At 35.4% G+C, this 17156-nt stretch overlaps 1 protein-coding gene across 2 annotated transcripts in view; it reads right to left on the bottom strand.

Moving 5' to 3' along the window:
* Positions 1 to 228: 228 nt before the first annotated feature.
* The window catches only part of LOC134527628 (26S proteasome non-ATPase regulatory subunit 10-like), a 31139-nt gene continuing 14211 nt past the window's right edge, over positions 229 to 17156 (bottom strand). For both annotated transcript variants that reach the window (XM_063360476.1, XM_063360475.1), the window contains exons 3-7: positions 10437 to 10520; positions 7377 to 7466; positions 5343 to 5411; positions 1542 to 1592; positions 229 to 1310 (exon numbers count right to left, since the gene is read on the bottom strand). In XM_063360476.1, coding sequence (XP_063216546.1) covers positions 711 to 1310; positions 1542 to 1592; positions 5343 to 5411; positions 7377 to 7466; positions 10437 to 10520 — 894 coding nt within the window. In that variant the 3' untranslated portion in view covers positions 229 to 710. The remainder of the gene's footprint in view (positions 1311 to 1541; positions 1593 to 5342; positions 5412 to 7376; positions 7467 to 10436; positions 10521 to 17156) is intronic.

Below are 17156 nucleotides of genomic sequence, written 5' to 3'. Positions count from 1 at the left end.
TCTTTTTCACATGGTGAGGATGTGCACAATTTTGAAACAGGACTCGTAATCTTTCTCTCTCTGTGGTTTATTATTATATTTTCCCCTTCTCCGGCCAAAGGCCAGAGCAGTAAACAAACACATCACTTACCAGTGCTGGTCGGCTGGCGAACAGCCGACATTGCATAATGGCAGGTTCAATATGCTTTGCAAACACTGCAGGGATATTTTAATTACATTTAAACTTACTTGTGACAAAATATTTATTTAACACCAACAAAGGCTAGTTGTTAAAGTACATATTCAACCACACAGTACAATGATAAAATTTTATTTTGTCTGCATAAAATGTGTGACCATTATGCAAATAAATACAATGTATATTACAATACTCTATTCACATTCGTTATTTGATTTCAAATTCAGACATCAGATACTTACTGAATGTTTCATTTTTTAGTTGTCGAATGGCATGCAAGTGATCTTACTTATTAACAGTGTACTTTTTAAGATAACATATTATAAATATTTGCTGAGAAAATTTGTGATGAAACAAAACTGCACGAGAGAGAGAATAAAGTTTGCTACTGTAATAGCCTTTAAATAAAAGTAACAATATTAATACTAAATAACAAATACAACACTTGAGACTAAGCCATAATAAGTGTATCCCACAGCCTTCATTGATATTTACAAATTCTAGAATCCCATTTCAGTTTCAACACTGATATTCACAGAGTTCCTGTAACAAAAGACAATGGCAAGGGGGGCAGCGGGGAGAGTATTTGCACCACTGGGAAGTGGCCTCCTTCTCTGGCCATGTCCAGAGCAGTACGGCCGACGTTATCCTTCACAGCGACGTCCGCTCCAGTACGGAGTAGGACCTGCACCACCTGCATGTGGCCCCTGCGTGCTGCCCTGTGAAGGCTCGTCGCGCCGTCGTGGTCCCGGGCGTTCACGTTGGCCCCTGCCCTCAACAGAAGCTCCGCCACTTGCGGCCGGTTGGCAGACGCAGCGAACACCAGCGGGGTGCTTCCCAGGCCGGTTCGTGCTTCGACGTTGGCCCCGCGGGTGAGGAGGTACCGTGCTAAGTCTGCATGCCCTGCCTCGGCAGCCCCGTGCAACAGCGTGAAGCCGTCTCCGGCTGCATGGTCCACGGGCAACCCCGCGCAGAGCAGTAGCCTGGCCAGCTGCTCGTGACCGCCCAGGCCTATCCCATAAAGTGAGGGCGTGGCAAGCAGCTGCCCGTGGGCCACGCAGCCCTCATCCAGCACGGCCAGAAGTCCCCTCCTCAGCTGCTGCCAGTCTCCGCTCCCGCAGTACTGCCGCACCTGCAGCAACCTTCCTTAATGATTCACAATATGACTGCTTAACAGTTTATTTTTGTTTTAATAAATAATACACAAATTAATTATAAAATAAAGAAAAATGCCTAACACCAGCAGAGTAAGGGCAGGTTAATTCTAGCGTAAGTTAAATGTTTGTGACAGACACACGGTACAGTAACATAGGTAGTGAAGAACTCTCATGCATATAAACATACACTTCGCATTGATACTCACCAAGTCTCCAACGACCTTTATCTTAGCCGTAGAAACACCACTGCCAGAAATCTGCAACAGCAGTAAATAAATTAAAACTGTTAAAAACAATTAGTACTAAAGTAACCTATCAGCTATTTTACATAATATGTATATTATAGTTTCATGCTTTTTTTTTTTGCAAAGGTTGGCACCCCTGGTATTTTTTACTAATGAATTTAGTCTTAATTTTTTTTTGTGTTATCCTCTAATTAATTTACCTATTATTGATGTATTTAAGTAATTTTGTTATATTTAAATTGTACCAGAATTTACTTCTTGAAAGATAAAACTCTAAGACAGTTTAGGTTGGACTACAGAGATGAGTCGAGATCTTCGTCCACTAGCACGTGGTTTCGATGTTGTTTCATGCCAGTGGCGTGTGGGGAGCTGCTCTTGACGAGGCTTGGTGAAAGAATAGGCCCTCGTGCCGAGAGGAGTAAGTTTCTGATGCAAGTGTGGCTGTCATGGCTACACTGCATTGCATGAAGGCGTAACGGACATACAATGACACATCCAACAAACGACACTGTGGTTGGTCCCTAACAAGAACATCGGCAGTTACGGTATGTGCCAGATCTGATATTTGAATATGGCAACTCGTGTTGAAAATCAAGTAACTATGTACCAGCTAAATAATGTCACAACATGTAACTTTAAATTAAACTTTTTTTTTTTTGCAAATTTTTAAGTTAAGCAAGCACACAGTTGGGCAAATAGTTTTTTTGTGCCTATTTAAGAAGTCCAGTGTTTGATTTGCTCTATTAAAATGCTTTACATTGGTGCATTATTTTGTGATGTCTTAAAATTACACACTGGTTGACCACAAAACTACTATATATATTTATACCTAACTTCAGATGGACATTTATGGCCCTAGGAAGGTCTGTACATTTAAGTGGTAAGGCGCTGAAGATTTTGGCAGCTAGCAAACAAGTCAGTGTTCTGCCTATTTGCGAAACTGCCAACTTTGTTTCTAGGTAAATGGGTGTTGAAATATTCATAGCCTTAGAACATGCAAGTAACAGCTGCCATTGATTGACGAGGCAATTTTCCATCATATTTCTTTTATGTTTGGTGAAAGGGCGAAAAATACACATTGTAGGGGAAGTGTATGAGAACTGATGTCATCGTCCACACAGCTGGACAGTGATGTGTGAGTCGATTAGGAACCTCACCTTGCAGACTCATGGATTTTTTTAAAAGAAATTTTAAGAAATCAAAAATGCTGGAAAACTTAAAATTTCTTTGGAGGATGCTTGCTGCGCATTAGTCAGACGAACTTAAGTATTTTTTTTAGAACTTACATATATTGAGTTTTGGTAAATTGTTAATAAAGGCATAATTTTGTAAAGTTTTGTAATGAATATAGTATATGCGGTTATGAAAGGATGCCGGCATCATATAAAATTAAAGAGTATAACTGTTTAATATAGAAAATGGGCTCAATTTTTGATGCTACAATTTTGTATTTTTTATTTGGTGTAATATGCTTTTACATTTTACCAGTAATTTTTTTGAAAACCTGAAAAAAAATTAAAGTGAGTACAACCTTTGATTCAGCTTGTGGTTTTAATTATTTTGTTTTTGAACCTAAACTATGCAATTTCCAGACCTATTCATGATACCTACCTGTGGTTGTTTAGGTTACCTGAGAGTAACACCATCATATAAAAGGCGACTGGATTTATGAAGTTTTCTGAATTTTTGGTGGAAAAAAAAGATTACAATAGTTTATACTGTCTCCCATTAGGTAATACCAACTCGCAATAACAAAAAAAAATTATTAAACAAAACTATTAGGGCATAAACTCTAGTTTTCATTGGCACATGCTGAGGGGTGATGAGTTCAGAATGGAGCATTGACGGAGTGAAAGGGTGGGGTGAACAGGACTACCTCGAGGGGAAAAGAATTACCAGCTGGGGTTAACTTCAACCGGAAATTGAACCAGGATTGATGGGAGGCGAGTGAGCTTACCACTTGACCACTGTGGCAGTAACAAAGGAAAGGTTTGGTTCTTCGGGCTCAACAGTATCCAAAGACGAGCCATGAACAAAACCTTGATGACTGGACAGAACAATGACTATTACAAAGAGTGTGCTGATACAAGCAAGGTCTTAAAGTTTGGTTTCACCCTTAATGTTGTGTTGGACAGACTGGATATTCACATAATTATTAATTTTTATTGCATATTTTTTTTGCAGATTTTTCCTACAAAGACATCATTAGTGACAAGCTACTTTACAAATCTTAGATAAGACAACACACCAACAGCAGACAAAACATCAAAACCCAAAAACAATACAAATCCTGTAATTTTTGACTTTATATAATATTTAGAATTAGTTTTTACCTAAATTTATCAATGGAATAAATAAGAAAAAATTAACTTTTCATTTTTTAATCTTGAATTTATTCCTAATTTCCTTATTTATTTCTGGTGTTGGTACATTTTTCAACCACACATATGCTTGCTGATTATATAGTTCAGAGTTATTCTGTCCTAGACATGCTTGCCACAATATATTTTTTATTATTTTTTATAAAAAAATACATCATACTATCATACAACACAGTTACAAGTACGTACAATTTTATGGTGAAATAAGTACAGTAGAGCCCAATTTTTACACTATTCAAGAGGATGTCTGAAAATGTAAAATCAGAGAAAATGTAAAATAAGTGAAATGTATAAAAAAATTATTTATTTTGATCAGAGAACAGTGATATACGACCTTAACAAAGGCCTACCATACTCTGATATACACAAATTTATTGTTTAAGAGTGCCTGAAGCGTATCTAATTACGTAGAATAATTAACATTAAATCCTATACTGACATTTTGAATAGAGTATAGGTAAGCATACATACAGCAGGCATATGTACATATGTACTTCCATACTTTAATTAACAATTCATAGTTATACAAAACATTTACAGGATAAGAATATTAATAAAAATACAGTACTTTATTGCCACAAGGGGCTGCATTTCCTTCAATAATTTGTGATTTTTCAAAATTGTGTTCATAGTGTAACAGGCATGCTTAACCTCTCAGTGAGTGAAACACAAGTACTTTGTGCTCGACCACGGACTTTAAAATTTTTAGTTTTTCATCATTTGAAAATGTTTACCTTCTTTTACAAGCTGCCATTTCACTAAAATACATACATACAGATAAAAATTACTCACAGTAAAAGACAAAACTTTATGCTTATTGTTACTGACATTTTAAATTAATTACCAACCACGTTATTTCTAACGGATGTTGACAAACACTAATACCATAAATATAAACTATGTAATACGGTATGCATAAGTTACTGATGGCTACATTTTCTCAAATTATACTATTATTAAACTAGTGTTGACAGCCTGTAAATAATATCTTTAATGGAAGAGCAAATCGAAAAATCCAAGAGCTGCAGCGCTGTGTTTCCAACAGCATTTTGGATTTGGTATTTCACACAAAAGTGTTATCTTCATGTGTATGATGTACATGACAAACACCGGAATAATGAATTTATGTAGGTATAACATAAACAAACAGCAGAGTAATTTGCGGGAAGCAGATTGTATGCGCGTTGTGATCAACAGGAATTTATTGCATTTGTCAAATGAGGTTAAAAAGGGACCAAAATAATTTGGTGCAAATAACGTCAAAACATAAAAAGCCTTAATGTAAAATCGGGGTTCTACTGTATCACGAAACATTTTAATCTAACTTATTTTCGATAATACACTTATATATAAATAAAGCCACTACTTAGACCTCCCTTACCTCATCTAGACCTTCAGACCTCAGGCTTGTGGCTCCAGCAGTGTCGAGTCTGCGACTACTTGCCCTCTCCTGAACAACACAGGAAACACCATCTCAAAGAACTGTCTACTTTGAACTGTAGTCAAACAGTGAGTTATCTTACATGATGGTTATTGGAAATTGTGTGAACGAGTTTAATCAATGATACTAAAATGAAAGCTTATAATATTAAATAACTAACAGTAATTTTCATAAAATTTTCTTACACCATTTTTTTTGTAATGGTATTTTTTTTTATAACAAAATAATAATAAAAATTAAGAAAAACTTAAAGAGAAGAAGTATTAAAAATGAACAAATATAATTAAAATAGATTACCTACTACATAGGCACAGAATGTACTGTTTTTATGAGTTAGACATTTTCAGAGATAGATTTTGCATGAATTGAGGCATCAAAATAGCAATGCGTGTTAGAAAAAAAAAGTAATAATTTTAGGACTTTTTCGAGAACAGTCATTTAGTTTACATACTTTTTCATGACCTACATACATGCTCTGAAGTACTGTTTGAAATTAATTCTGGCTTACATTTTACATGTATGGTGAATAAAAAAAATTTACATTCTCTAGTTTAGTTCTGGCTAATAACTTTTTTATTCTCTTCCCCTTGGAACATATTGGACAGTGTCACTGCACTGGGTCATTGCCCCTGCAGTCTTCATGTAGACCACCCACCAAGCATCTCCTTTATCATCTCTATCTGGGATGTATTTGCCTTTCCCTTCCACTCCCACTTCTCTGCCGCCTGTCCTGGTCTGTGTGCTCTAGCGAGCCGGTGGTGGCTGGAGTTAGTGCCTCTGGTCGTCTGGCCAGCAGGAGGCTATGGAGGCAAGCTAGAGTACTGAGTAGGTAAGCGTAACTATTGTGTGTCTTATCCCCCCCCCCCCCTCCCGTATTTATGTAAATTTAGTGTATTTTTTGAAAGTCTTTATGTCAGGGTTTTTGTAATTTTGAATTGCTTTTATCAATGTCAGTGCCTTCGTGCCTGAAATACCCTCTTTTATCGCATAATCGTCGCACCCATATTTTAGGGCATCAAAATTTGGATAAAAAGTTTTTTCGCGTAAACTTCGCATTATGTTTTTGGTCCCGCTATTAGATTCCGAGCGCTTTGTGTAGGTATCTTTTCCGTACAAAACGGTGTATTTTGAAGTAGAAATCTAATATTTATTCGGAAATTAACAATTTTTACTTATTTAATTAACGGAAATACGAAGCTGTCTGATATGTAAATGTTCCATTAAAGACATTTTTAAAAGTTATAACCTTTATCTGTATGTCTGCGTCGACGCGATGTACCGCTTATAAAAATGTAGCCAGCGCTTGTTAGCATCATTCATGTTTGGTTATGTTGCTTCCCGTATAGAGCGCGCACGCGTAGTCCAATATCGATATCTCGCCGATTGGATGCAACGCGCACTCTCTGTCTACTGCTGAGTTAACTTCATTTGATGGCCTGCACTCTTTGGTGATAAGTGTGTACTACGACGATAGTTATGCGTTAGTTCACGTCACATATTCAAGTGGCTTGCGTTCGGGTCACAGATTTTGTTTTTTTATTTAAAGTTGAAGAAAGGTTTTTGCTGTATGAATTATTAATATAAATAGTTTGGCGTGCTCTTGTATAATCCACCTTTTTTTTTTTTTTTTTTTTTTAATAAACGTACTTTCCATGAACAGGTTTTGTTTTTATGAATAACTTTACCTAACAAAAAAAATGCACCCCCCCCCCCTGCATAATCGAACCCCTAATTTTCCAACTTTTTTTGGTATAACTTGTGCGACGATTATGTGAGAAAACAGGGTAAATACTGAATATGACAGGGAACATTAACTTTCTTTTCCTCTATCACATAGTTTTCAGCCACATACCAGGATGTCTGTGTGTTCAAGAGAGGTGACAGCGGTAGAATATTATAACCGGTCTCAAATATATAATAAATAATAGATATAAACACACATTGCACACACTGTACGTGGTTACCACAACTCACCTGCTCAACATCCGACAGCCTTTCCACCTGCCTCCTCAACTCTTGCTGTTCTGCTGCCAGCTTGATGACATCACTGCCAACTGCTCCCACCTGCAAGTGAACCACACGATCACAGCCTGTCTTGCACGTAACAGAACACACACACATCATCACATTTTTCTTACAAAAAAAAAAAAAAACAATTGCAACATCATTGAAACAGCTATGATATAAGCCAGATGACAAACAGCATTAGTACTTTCTTACTTAATGTCAACACATGACCCGCTTGTTTCTATAGCCTATTTCAATCAAGACAGCAAAAAAAAACATTTATAGTTTATGTATTCTGTTTCAAATTCAAGCCTTTGTTATGGATAAACTACATGTGCCTTACAATTTTTAAATGTACATGTCTCAGCATCTTACAATTTTTCACAGTTCTCACATGTACTTCAACCAATTTTCCTGAATTTCCCATTTTCCCTGAACCAATCAGAATTATTTACTTGTGTCATCGGTCCATCTGGCAAGAAATAGATATAAAAACACATACCAAAAACATATAGTGTTATTTCCATCAACATTACATAACACCAAATCTAGGAGAATGATTAGTTATTGACTGTGATCAGGTGAAACACTAAAGAAATTTAACTACTTTTCAAATTATTATGTGTTTCTATCCCTTACAGTTAGCTAACGTAAGTTAAAAAAACCTAATATGGATGAGCACGTACAAATTATCATATTAAATAAATAATTATGAAAAGTTACTAATACTGTTTTGTAAGTAAGATATTGTCAATTTCCATGTATTTTCCTGGTTTTGAAAACATCTTTTAAATTTTCTGAGTTTTTCCTGTTTTCCGGTTTTTCCCGGTTAGTATGAACCTAGTTTTTTTTACCATAGCAATACAAACTATCTATACATATACAATTGGATGTTGGTATGTATATATGACTATGACGATGACAAACTCCGACAGTTTGACCGATCGCCATGAAAATTGGCACACTGAAGTGTTTTTTCATGGAGAAAGCTTTTATACTATCCATTTTCTTGTAACTCACTGCTAGATGGCGCTGCAGCGTATAAACTTCTAAACTGTTCACCCAATCACCACGAAAAATGGTATACATAAATATTTGAACACAGAGAATATTTTTGTGATATCCATTTTGTTATAACTCTTCACTAGATGGCACTGCAGCGCATCAACTTCTATACCGTTTAACCGATCACCACGAAAATTGGTATATTGTGATTTTTACTGTCCTTAAACCTCAATAACACCCAATAGTTATTGTGACTGTGATTAATATTTGGTGAGTGAATTTAAAAATGGAATACCATTTCAAATGCTTTATAGATTCTTTATTACATACAAACCATCCATTTAAGATGTATACAGGTAAATAAATAAACATTGGCAGGACAATGTCTGCCGGAATCTGCTAGTATACTATTTATTTAAATTTTTAAATATTTAAATATTTACAAAATTTACGAAGGCATACAATTAAATCGATAATGACAGCTAAATCAAAATACGAGTTACAGACCTACAATAATATTACACAAAATACATCTAAAAAATTTCCATGTACCACACAACTATTACATACAAAGTATGTAAAATTTAATACATTGACCTACATTTACATTCAGATTAGAACTAATTTAAATATTTAGCTATGCACAATATAACTCACTACCCTACAAATGTTTACAAGAAGTACATGTATTAACAAAGCATGATTTTAATTTAATATTCACAGACAACAAATTTTACAGCTTATTATAACTAGTCTGTGAACAAATAGTCCACACACTCCCGCGGCTAGCACTAAAAAAAGAAAAAAAAAATGCTGTTAAATGTCTTGACGTCATGAATCACAGCCAGCAGTAAATTGTTTTCCATGTTCATCGCAACGATCAATAAATTGAAAACTGTAGACTGCACTGAAAATTATTTTTTGTAGTTGCATTATATAAAAATACTATGAAAATGATACCAGCAAGGAAAAAGTTTTACAAACTAAACTTATTAAATAAAATGTACCAAATAGAAAAAAAAAAAAAAAAACAGAAAATTTTATTAATTAAAATACCAAACATATGCAGTTGACCATTCTTATAATAATTTAATCTGCAGAAACTATCAAACAATTTATTGGGTTTCCTTCCAGTTAGAGATATACTCTCAAGAGTAATTGTTTGGTACGGATGCACAAAACAAAATTATTTGAATCCTGAACTTCAAACAAAACATGCTTTTTTAAAAATACAATATTTAAGTTTTAACTGTAGTTTAATAGTTTTTTATTTGTAGTTTTGCCTGTATGTTAAAATTCAGATCTGAAAGTTTGAATCCAGGTAAATTTGTAAATGAAATTAAAAGCTATTGGATTAGAGAAAAATGGTATCTGATCATAAATGTTTAATCCTTTTAATAAGTTTATAGGTAAGTAGGCAAACATATATTTGGTGTTTTCAGAATTGTCTTAAGTTTTCATTTATTGAACACACTATTTTTTTTAGGCATGGTTCCAGAGGGAGGCGGGGCATTGGGAGCAACAGTCTCTTCAGAGCCTGAATATTATTTACATTTATTTTTGAGGATATAATTATGTTTACTTAAATACTTATATTCATGTGTTAAACCTTACTTTCATCAAAAGTTATGTAAAAGTTCAGCATCTGAGACCTTAAATCTGTTAACATTCCAAGGCCAATAGCTGACACATTTAATGTCGTTTTGCAACTGCATCCTTTCTTGGTATGATAGCCCCTCCCGAAATGTCTTCCTGGAGCCGCCCCTTAAGTCTTTACTCATGGGTTACGGAGGAGATGAGTCCTCCCACCAATGCGATCCGGGTTCATTTCCCAGGGGGGGTCAAACCTGGATTTTTAGCAAGTGAAAAATGTGATGTACTCCCATTCCACCCACCGATTCATCCTGTCAATGCTCCATCATCATCTTCCCCCTCATCATCTCTAATGATCTCGATAAGACATTAAGCCATTCATTCATAGATACACTCGATCATTCAGTCATTAATTAATTCAATTCTTACTTTCGTGGAGGTTTCTTCAACTTGTGTCCTCAGTGCTTCACACTCGGCCTTAATGCTGTCCAGCTTTCCATCCATTGCCTTCACCTAGAGCGATGAAACAACTCAAGCTAGTCCACAAACTGCTCTATTCTCAATGATACGCTACATGTAAGCATATAAGGTGCAAAAAAAAAAAAATTAGAGAGTTCATGAAACAGGTCACAGACTAATGACTTGACAGGGTGTCTAGGAAAACCAACAAACAGAATTTCCCATTTTTCCCCTGACTTTTACAGTATTTTTACTGTCCAAAACATCCGATTTCTCATTTAAAAAAAAGTTATTTTTTACCTTCTAACACTGCCTTACAAATTCTTTAATGTTGTGACAAAAATGTTTACAGTATCAAAAGCCTAGAAAGTACACCTATCCCTCACTTAGCACGACTAATTCGTTCCTAAAAATGCTTGTGTCATTCGAAATCACGTATTCTGAAGCAAGGCTAATTTATTTAATGTGTTCCAAAATTGTGCAGGAATATACTTTATGTAATATAAATGCATTGAATAACACTCAACTATAAATATGTGACACCATTTATCTTTATATGCCTCCCATCGCACTTTGTATGACAAATACGACACTGCGTAATGGGAGATACATGATTATGTAATTTATCGTCAGTCAGCTGGCTGACTTGCCCGCCTGGGTGTGACCTTCAACTCACACTGCGTACTTTTCCAAACCATCCTTTACTGACAGTGAAACCGATATTACTGTCGGGATAATTATAATTTAATTTTTTAAAATTAAAGTGCTTATTCGCGTATCACCACCTGGTTAAACAAATCCTGTCAAGCCAATTTATTTTTCATTGCAACATTTATTTGACAACCTTGTCCACGTGAATCATCTGTTTATTTCTGTTCCAGTATCTAATGTAAAATATATTCCAGCTATTACAAACAATAGCATCAGACCTATATAAACTTTTGGTAAGAGTCCTTATTTCGTACGATTGTGCTCACAGTTGAGTTGCTTAAAACTAAAGTGCGACCAACATAAGCGTGGCCTTCACAACAATCTGCGTGCCGTAATACTTCTAGCTTTGTCTCAAATACTTGAACACAATGAATTATGAGTGATCAAGCACGTACAGTTACCGGCAAGCTAAATGGGCAGGCGTTGCATTTTTTTGAGTGAATTCCCTGCCACTGGCTAGAATGAGTTCACGGCCCGGTCTGTGGCCATTCGAAAACGGTACAGCACAGCAGCATACGCGTGGACATAAAAAAACATTTGGTCCTTTACTCTCCATAGCCGCAATTTAACTTGCCACAGCTGATGTTTGTACAACAGCCGATAGCGTAGACAGACCTGCACGCGATTCTCTTCCCCGCCTTGTTTGGCTAAACGTACCCCACGGCACATGTTCACAGAAGTTGAAACAGACTTCGTGGCGTCACCACTTTTTTTTTGCCTGCCGAGATTTCGTGTTAATTGAAGTTTACAGACAAGTTATTTAAGACTGGGGCAGTAAAATTAAAATCGCGCTAAATGAATTCGCACAATCTGAAGCCGTGCTAAGTGAGGGATAAGTGTACATAAAAAATATATTTCTGACATTGCACTCAAAGCCATCATCTCACACCGAATTTATCTTCACAAAAGTAAAATAAAAATTAAAAGACTAAGAATTAACCAAAATACAAATGTAGGTATGACATAGTTAAAAGGTTATCAATAGAAAAAAAAGTCTTTGTCAAAATATTGAATTCAAATTTTGTCATTTAACATATATTATTTGATTTCTCCATTAACTCAAAAATTCTCTTAATATTCCAGGTTTTCCCTGATGTTTAACACCCTGCTTGATAAAAAGCATAAAAAATAGCAATAACTAAGTCAGTCTTACAATAACTTTGTAGGTCATCGTATTACAGTCTTAGGTTTGTTTACTGAGTAATAGAATATAGTCATAGAACTTAGATAAAAATCAAAGTCTTACTACTTAGACTGCTACCAGATGCCAGCGATCAGTGCTGAGGAAATGCTTTGAGGATCAAAACATCACACTAACACTTTGCATTTATTGTGTTCAAGAGGAATTTTGTTTCTAAATTTCATATTCATTAATTTGTGAACGGTTCTTTCAAATTTTATGAACCAGATATTGTCGACTGCTTTATTTATGCACTGTAAATATCACTGCGACCTTGGCAACTGATAAAACAGACAAACTTTCATGTATGCTTCATGGGCATGCGATTCCATCAATGTTCAAACAAAAATGAATATTTGGTACCACTATTTTTTGGAATCCAGGACTTGATGAAATTACTTGCCTGTCTGTTCTTATGACAAAAACTCCCGACACAGACAAACTTTGTATCTGCTTCTACACTGTGTCTTTTGAAGTAGGTTATGAGTCTTCAATAAATAATAATAAAAAGGCACTGCAGAATATAAAATACACAGAGCCAAAAAAACATGGTTTAATATTTTTACCAATTTTGTTGTGTAAAAAAAAATATTTTGTTGTTAATGTTTATTTTTATGAATGTTGTAAGGGTACTAGTGCATAAATACATAAAATTACTAAAATTATCACTTATATCACATTTAAACAATAAAAGAAATATTGATACTACTATACATACAGAACATTATTAGCAGGAAAAAATAAATATTTAACTGATTGCAAGGTTTTAATTTTATTCTTGTGATGACAGTGATTCAAATTAAAATTTTACCATTTGTTATTGTCATATACAGTATTATAAAGAATATTGGCAAGGGCAGAAATTTAATGAGTAGTAGGGAAAGCCCAAACAAGCTGCAAAGTTACAACCACGAACAGTGGCGCACAAATTTGAATTTGGCGGGCTTCAAGAGACTAATCTACTTGGCTGAGAGGATGAGTGATCACAGCGTAGTTACGTTTAAATGTTACGCGGGAAGCGGGCATTGAGCAGGGCGCAGATGTTTAGAGTTAGTCATACATAGTTTGGTATACATTACCTTACTTGGTATGAAAAACCCAGTTTTAGGGCAGTCACTGGTATGAAGATCTGCCTATTCTGTACAATTGTGAAAGCACCCTTGATAAATGCAAACTAATTCTGCTGCAATTTTTTTTTACCCCATACTATTCCTTTAAAAAGTTCCAACTTAAAGTCAGTCTCATTGGGGCAACCTACACACAAACAAATTTAAATGCAACTCCAAAAAATTGTAACTTGCAAATAAAACTACAGTTTGTTCCACAAACGTTTGCGGTGCGGACTTCATTTTTCTGAAGATACTGACAGACCGCTCAATGTTAAATCACGTGCGCCACTCTGCTAGGAGCAGCTTGCTGTGTAACGAGAACTTGGTGCTACAATTTACAAATTGCAGCCAGCTGACAAATTCGGTGAAAATTTGCAAATTACCGCGCGGTGCATTTTGCGGAAATATAATTTACGTCTTTAAAAGTTTAATGGCGACACTTTTCAATAAGCATCATCATAACATTAAACACCCGGTTAAACGTACAGTACACCCGGAATTAAACATGTCATGTCGTTAATATTTTGCATAACGTTTTCTGCACACGCTCTCGCTTTGCAACCGCCCGAGCCAAATTACTTCTTTTCCACCTGTCTGCGGCTTAGCCGCCGCAGCGCGCCACCGCCACCCGCCAAAGAAAATAGTTCCAGTCATTCACACTTCTTTAAGCATGTCTAAGTATGCTTATGTATGCTGCCCACGGAAAATTAAATATAAAATAATACTTAAAACTAGTAACATTAAAAAATAACTTAAACTTTACCAAAAAAATATACATTAAATTCTCAGAGATTATAGAATGTTCTCGTTAGTATGGCGATCAAGTTGCCAACCTGATAATCTTGTAACAACCCAGATTACAGCAGGCCGTGGCCAGGCGATGGCTTGTGTTTTATTCTTTTCTGGACGTACAGTTTAGTTTTTTTTGTGTGCTCTGTTGTACAGAATATAGTGTGATTTTTACATGAATTAAAAAAAAACAGGTAAAACATCGAACTTTGTGTATACATTTTTTCTTTCTTTGTGACCTGTAACCTGTATGTTCCACTCATCACCTAATTTGAACTAGCCAGAGGTGGTGAGTGGTGACAATCTCAAAGAACAATAATCCCATTAAATTAAGTCGTGGCAAATACGTAAAATAAATTATTATAAAACTTTACATAAAAATTAACCTGAACAGTTGTTTTGTTTGCGAGATCAGTGGCACTGGTCACAGAATTTACAATCTACCATGCTATTGCTTATTTGTCGAATCTGTAATCGCACCACTGTATCACCAACAGCCAACACCGCGCTAATCACCCAAAGCCAAACGTGTAAATGCACTACAACCAACCATTCACTGTGTTGTACAGCAGGCTGCTGGCTGTTAGTGTGTATGGCTTTTTATTAACATCTGCGCCCGGCTCATCACCTGCTTCCTGTAGAGCAACTGAACACCAAAGCGCTGCGATCAGGGATCTTCTTAGCTAACAGAGTAGTCCCCTGGAGCCAGCCCAATTCAAAAATGCACACTGCTGTTCGCTCCAGTAACTTTGCAGTGTTTCATTTCCTAAATATGATCCTAAACAATAATTGCTTGTTTTGGCCATCCCTGCCACCCATTTCATTTATGCACCATAGTTTGTTATAAGTTCTGACTACATACATAAATCAAAAAATTATGCAATGTTCAAGATCAATTTTCCTTATAAATTTCCCTGGAACCCTATCAGATATTGACTATTCTGAATTACTTAAATGACAATTCAGTTTTATAACTAAAACATACTTTATAAAGATTAACTTTTAACAGCATATTGTAAAAAAAACAATCTAGAAACTGAAAAAAAAAAAAAAAAAAAGAAGACAAAATAGTTGTTTCACTAACATTTTATTAAAAGAAAATTACGTACATTTTAATAGGTAAAATTTGCTAATTCAAGAGATTTTCATTTCATTTCTTGTTTGGCCTTGAATTTTACTGTGGTGTGGTGCATTGATTTGCATTTTGGGAGTTATTTTGGAAAGCAGTGGAAACCAAAATCCGTATGGCCCAACTGTGATTTGAACCATGGCCCTCTGGAATGTGTGTCCAGTGTACAGTGCCACTGCGCCTCCTCACTTCATTAAGGTATTTTGTACTTAAGGCTCAGTGTCGCACACCATGTTAGGTGTTTAAATGTTTTTGTAAATACTGTAGACAAATGTTCAACCCTAGGGTATTTTTAGTGATATCTGTATGAATCTAAAATTATTTATGTTGACAAAAGCCCTTAAAAGTAATTTTTACACATGTCAGTATAAAGGTTAGGTCAAAGGCAGCCAAATGTAATTTTATAGAATTTTTACTGTATTTTATTTGTTAGTTTGTGTGACAACTGTCTATTACGTTTGAGCTGTTGCTACGAAAGAGGCAGGTGATGCCCTGAAGTCAAGAAAGAGACAGGAATGGGTGGATTAGAAATAGAGAGAAAAGGAAAAGTCCCTGATATGCATGTCAAAGTTTCTCATGTATTGTAAACTGTGCTAGTATTGGTGACATGTGACCACCTCTCTCCTTCGTGGTTGAAGATACAGTAGAACCCCGATTATCCGTGTTAATGAAGGGGACGAGTGAGTCGGATAATCGAAAATCGCGGTTAACCGAGTCATGCTTGCCTCAAAGGTCATTAGCCCACAGACAGCCATCTGTGGACATTCGGAGATTACATATATATACATGCTTTGTGTGCGTGTGCGTTGTTGACATAGAAGCGGCAGGGCCGTAGCCAGGATTTTGCGAAGGAGGGGGTCCAATTAATTTGTATGTCGCCTGGCTCTTTATAATAACATTTTAAAATTTAGAGTATCACATTAAGATTAATTGATAATTAATGAGATAAAAATTACTTAAATAAACAAATAACTCTCTAATTTGATTAAATATTTTTAATGTTTAAATATATTGTTCTTCATTCTTGTATCAAGTACAGACAAGTAATAAATACATAAGAACACATTAAGGTCCTTAAAAACATTAATCACACATGCAAGTTGTATTAAAAACAAATATTTACAGTAACAGCCTTCTATTTCCTTTACGTGCCATAACATTTAACACATCATCTGCTTTAAATGGTACAGGATAATGTATAGACATCAATGATAAGCCAGTTAATCTCTCTTTTGACATCTTATTCCTTAAGTAAGTTTTAATTCTTTTTAGTGATGAAAATGATCTCTCTGCTTCGCAGGTAGAGACCGGCAAAGATGCCAAAACACACAGTAAATAATGAATAGTTGGATAAAAGTTTTTGTCGCATGCATCTAAAATTGACATAATCTGAGATGGTGAGAGATCTCTCTCACTTGAACTCCATTTTTTACACCACAGAATATACTCTGCTTCAAATGCACTTTGTGAAATTCTGTGTTCATAATAAACTTTCAGTCTTTCCATAATTTCAGTTGTATGTTCCAGTTTACAGTTTTTTGGAAGCAGCATCTCAATGGCAGACAAGAACACTTTGTTTTGACTAAATCTCTGGTGTAGATTCACAATGAGTGAATCTACAGCAGGAATGAAGACTGATCTTCTATAGTACTCTTCGGGTGAATCATGTGGAATATTGTCCCTATTAGTTTGTTTTTTTGCCTGTCTTGGAATATCAATCTGAGACTCTAAAACGGTTTCAGCGATAGCTAATGATTTCTGGAAGATCTTGT

The sequence above is a fragment of the Bacillus rossius genome, chromosome 1 (genome assembly GCF_032445375.1).
Source record: "Bacillus rossius redtenbacheri isolate Brsri chromosome 1, Brsri_v3, whole genome shotgun sequence".
Classification (NCBI taxonomy): Eukaryota; Metazoa; Arthropoda; class Insecta; order Phasmatodea; family Bacillidae; genus Bacillus; species Bacillus rossius.
This window is presented reverse-complemented; position numbering and strand designations above follow the sequence as displayed.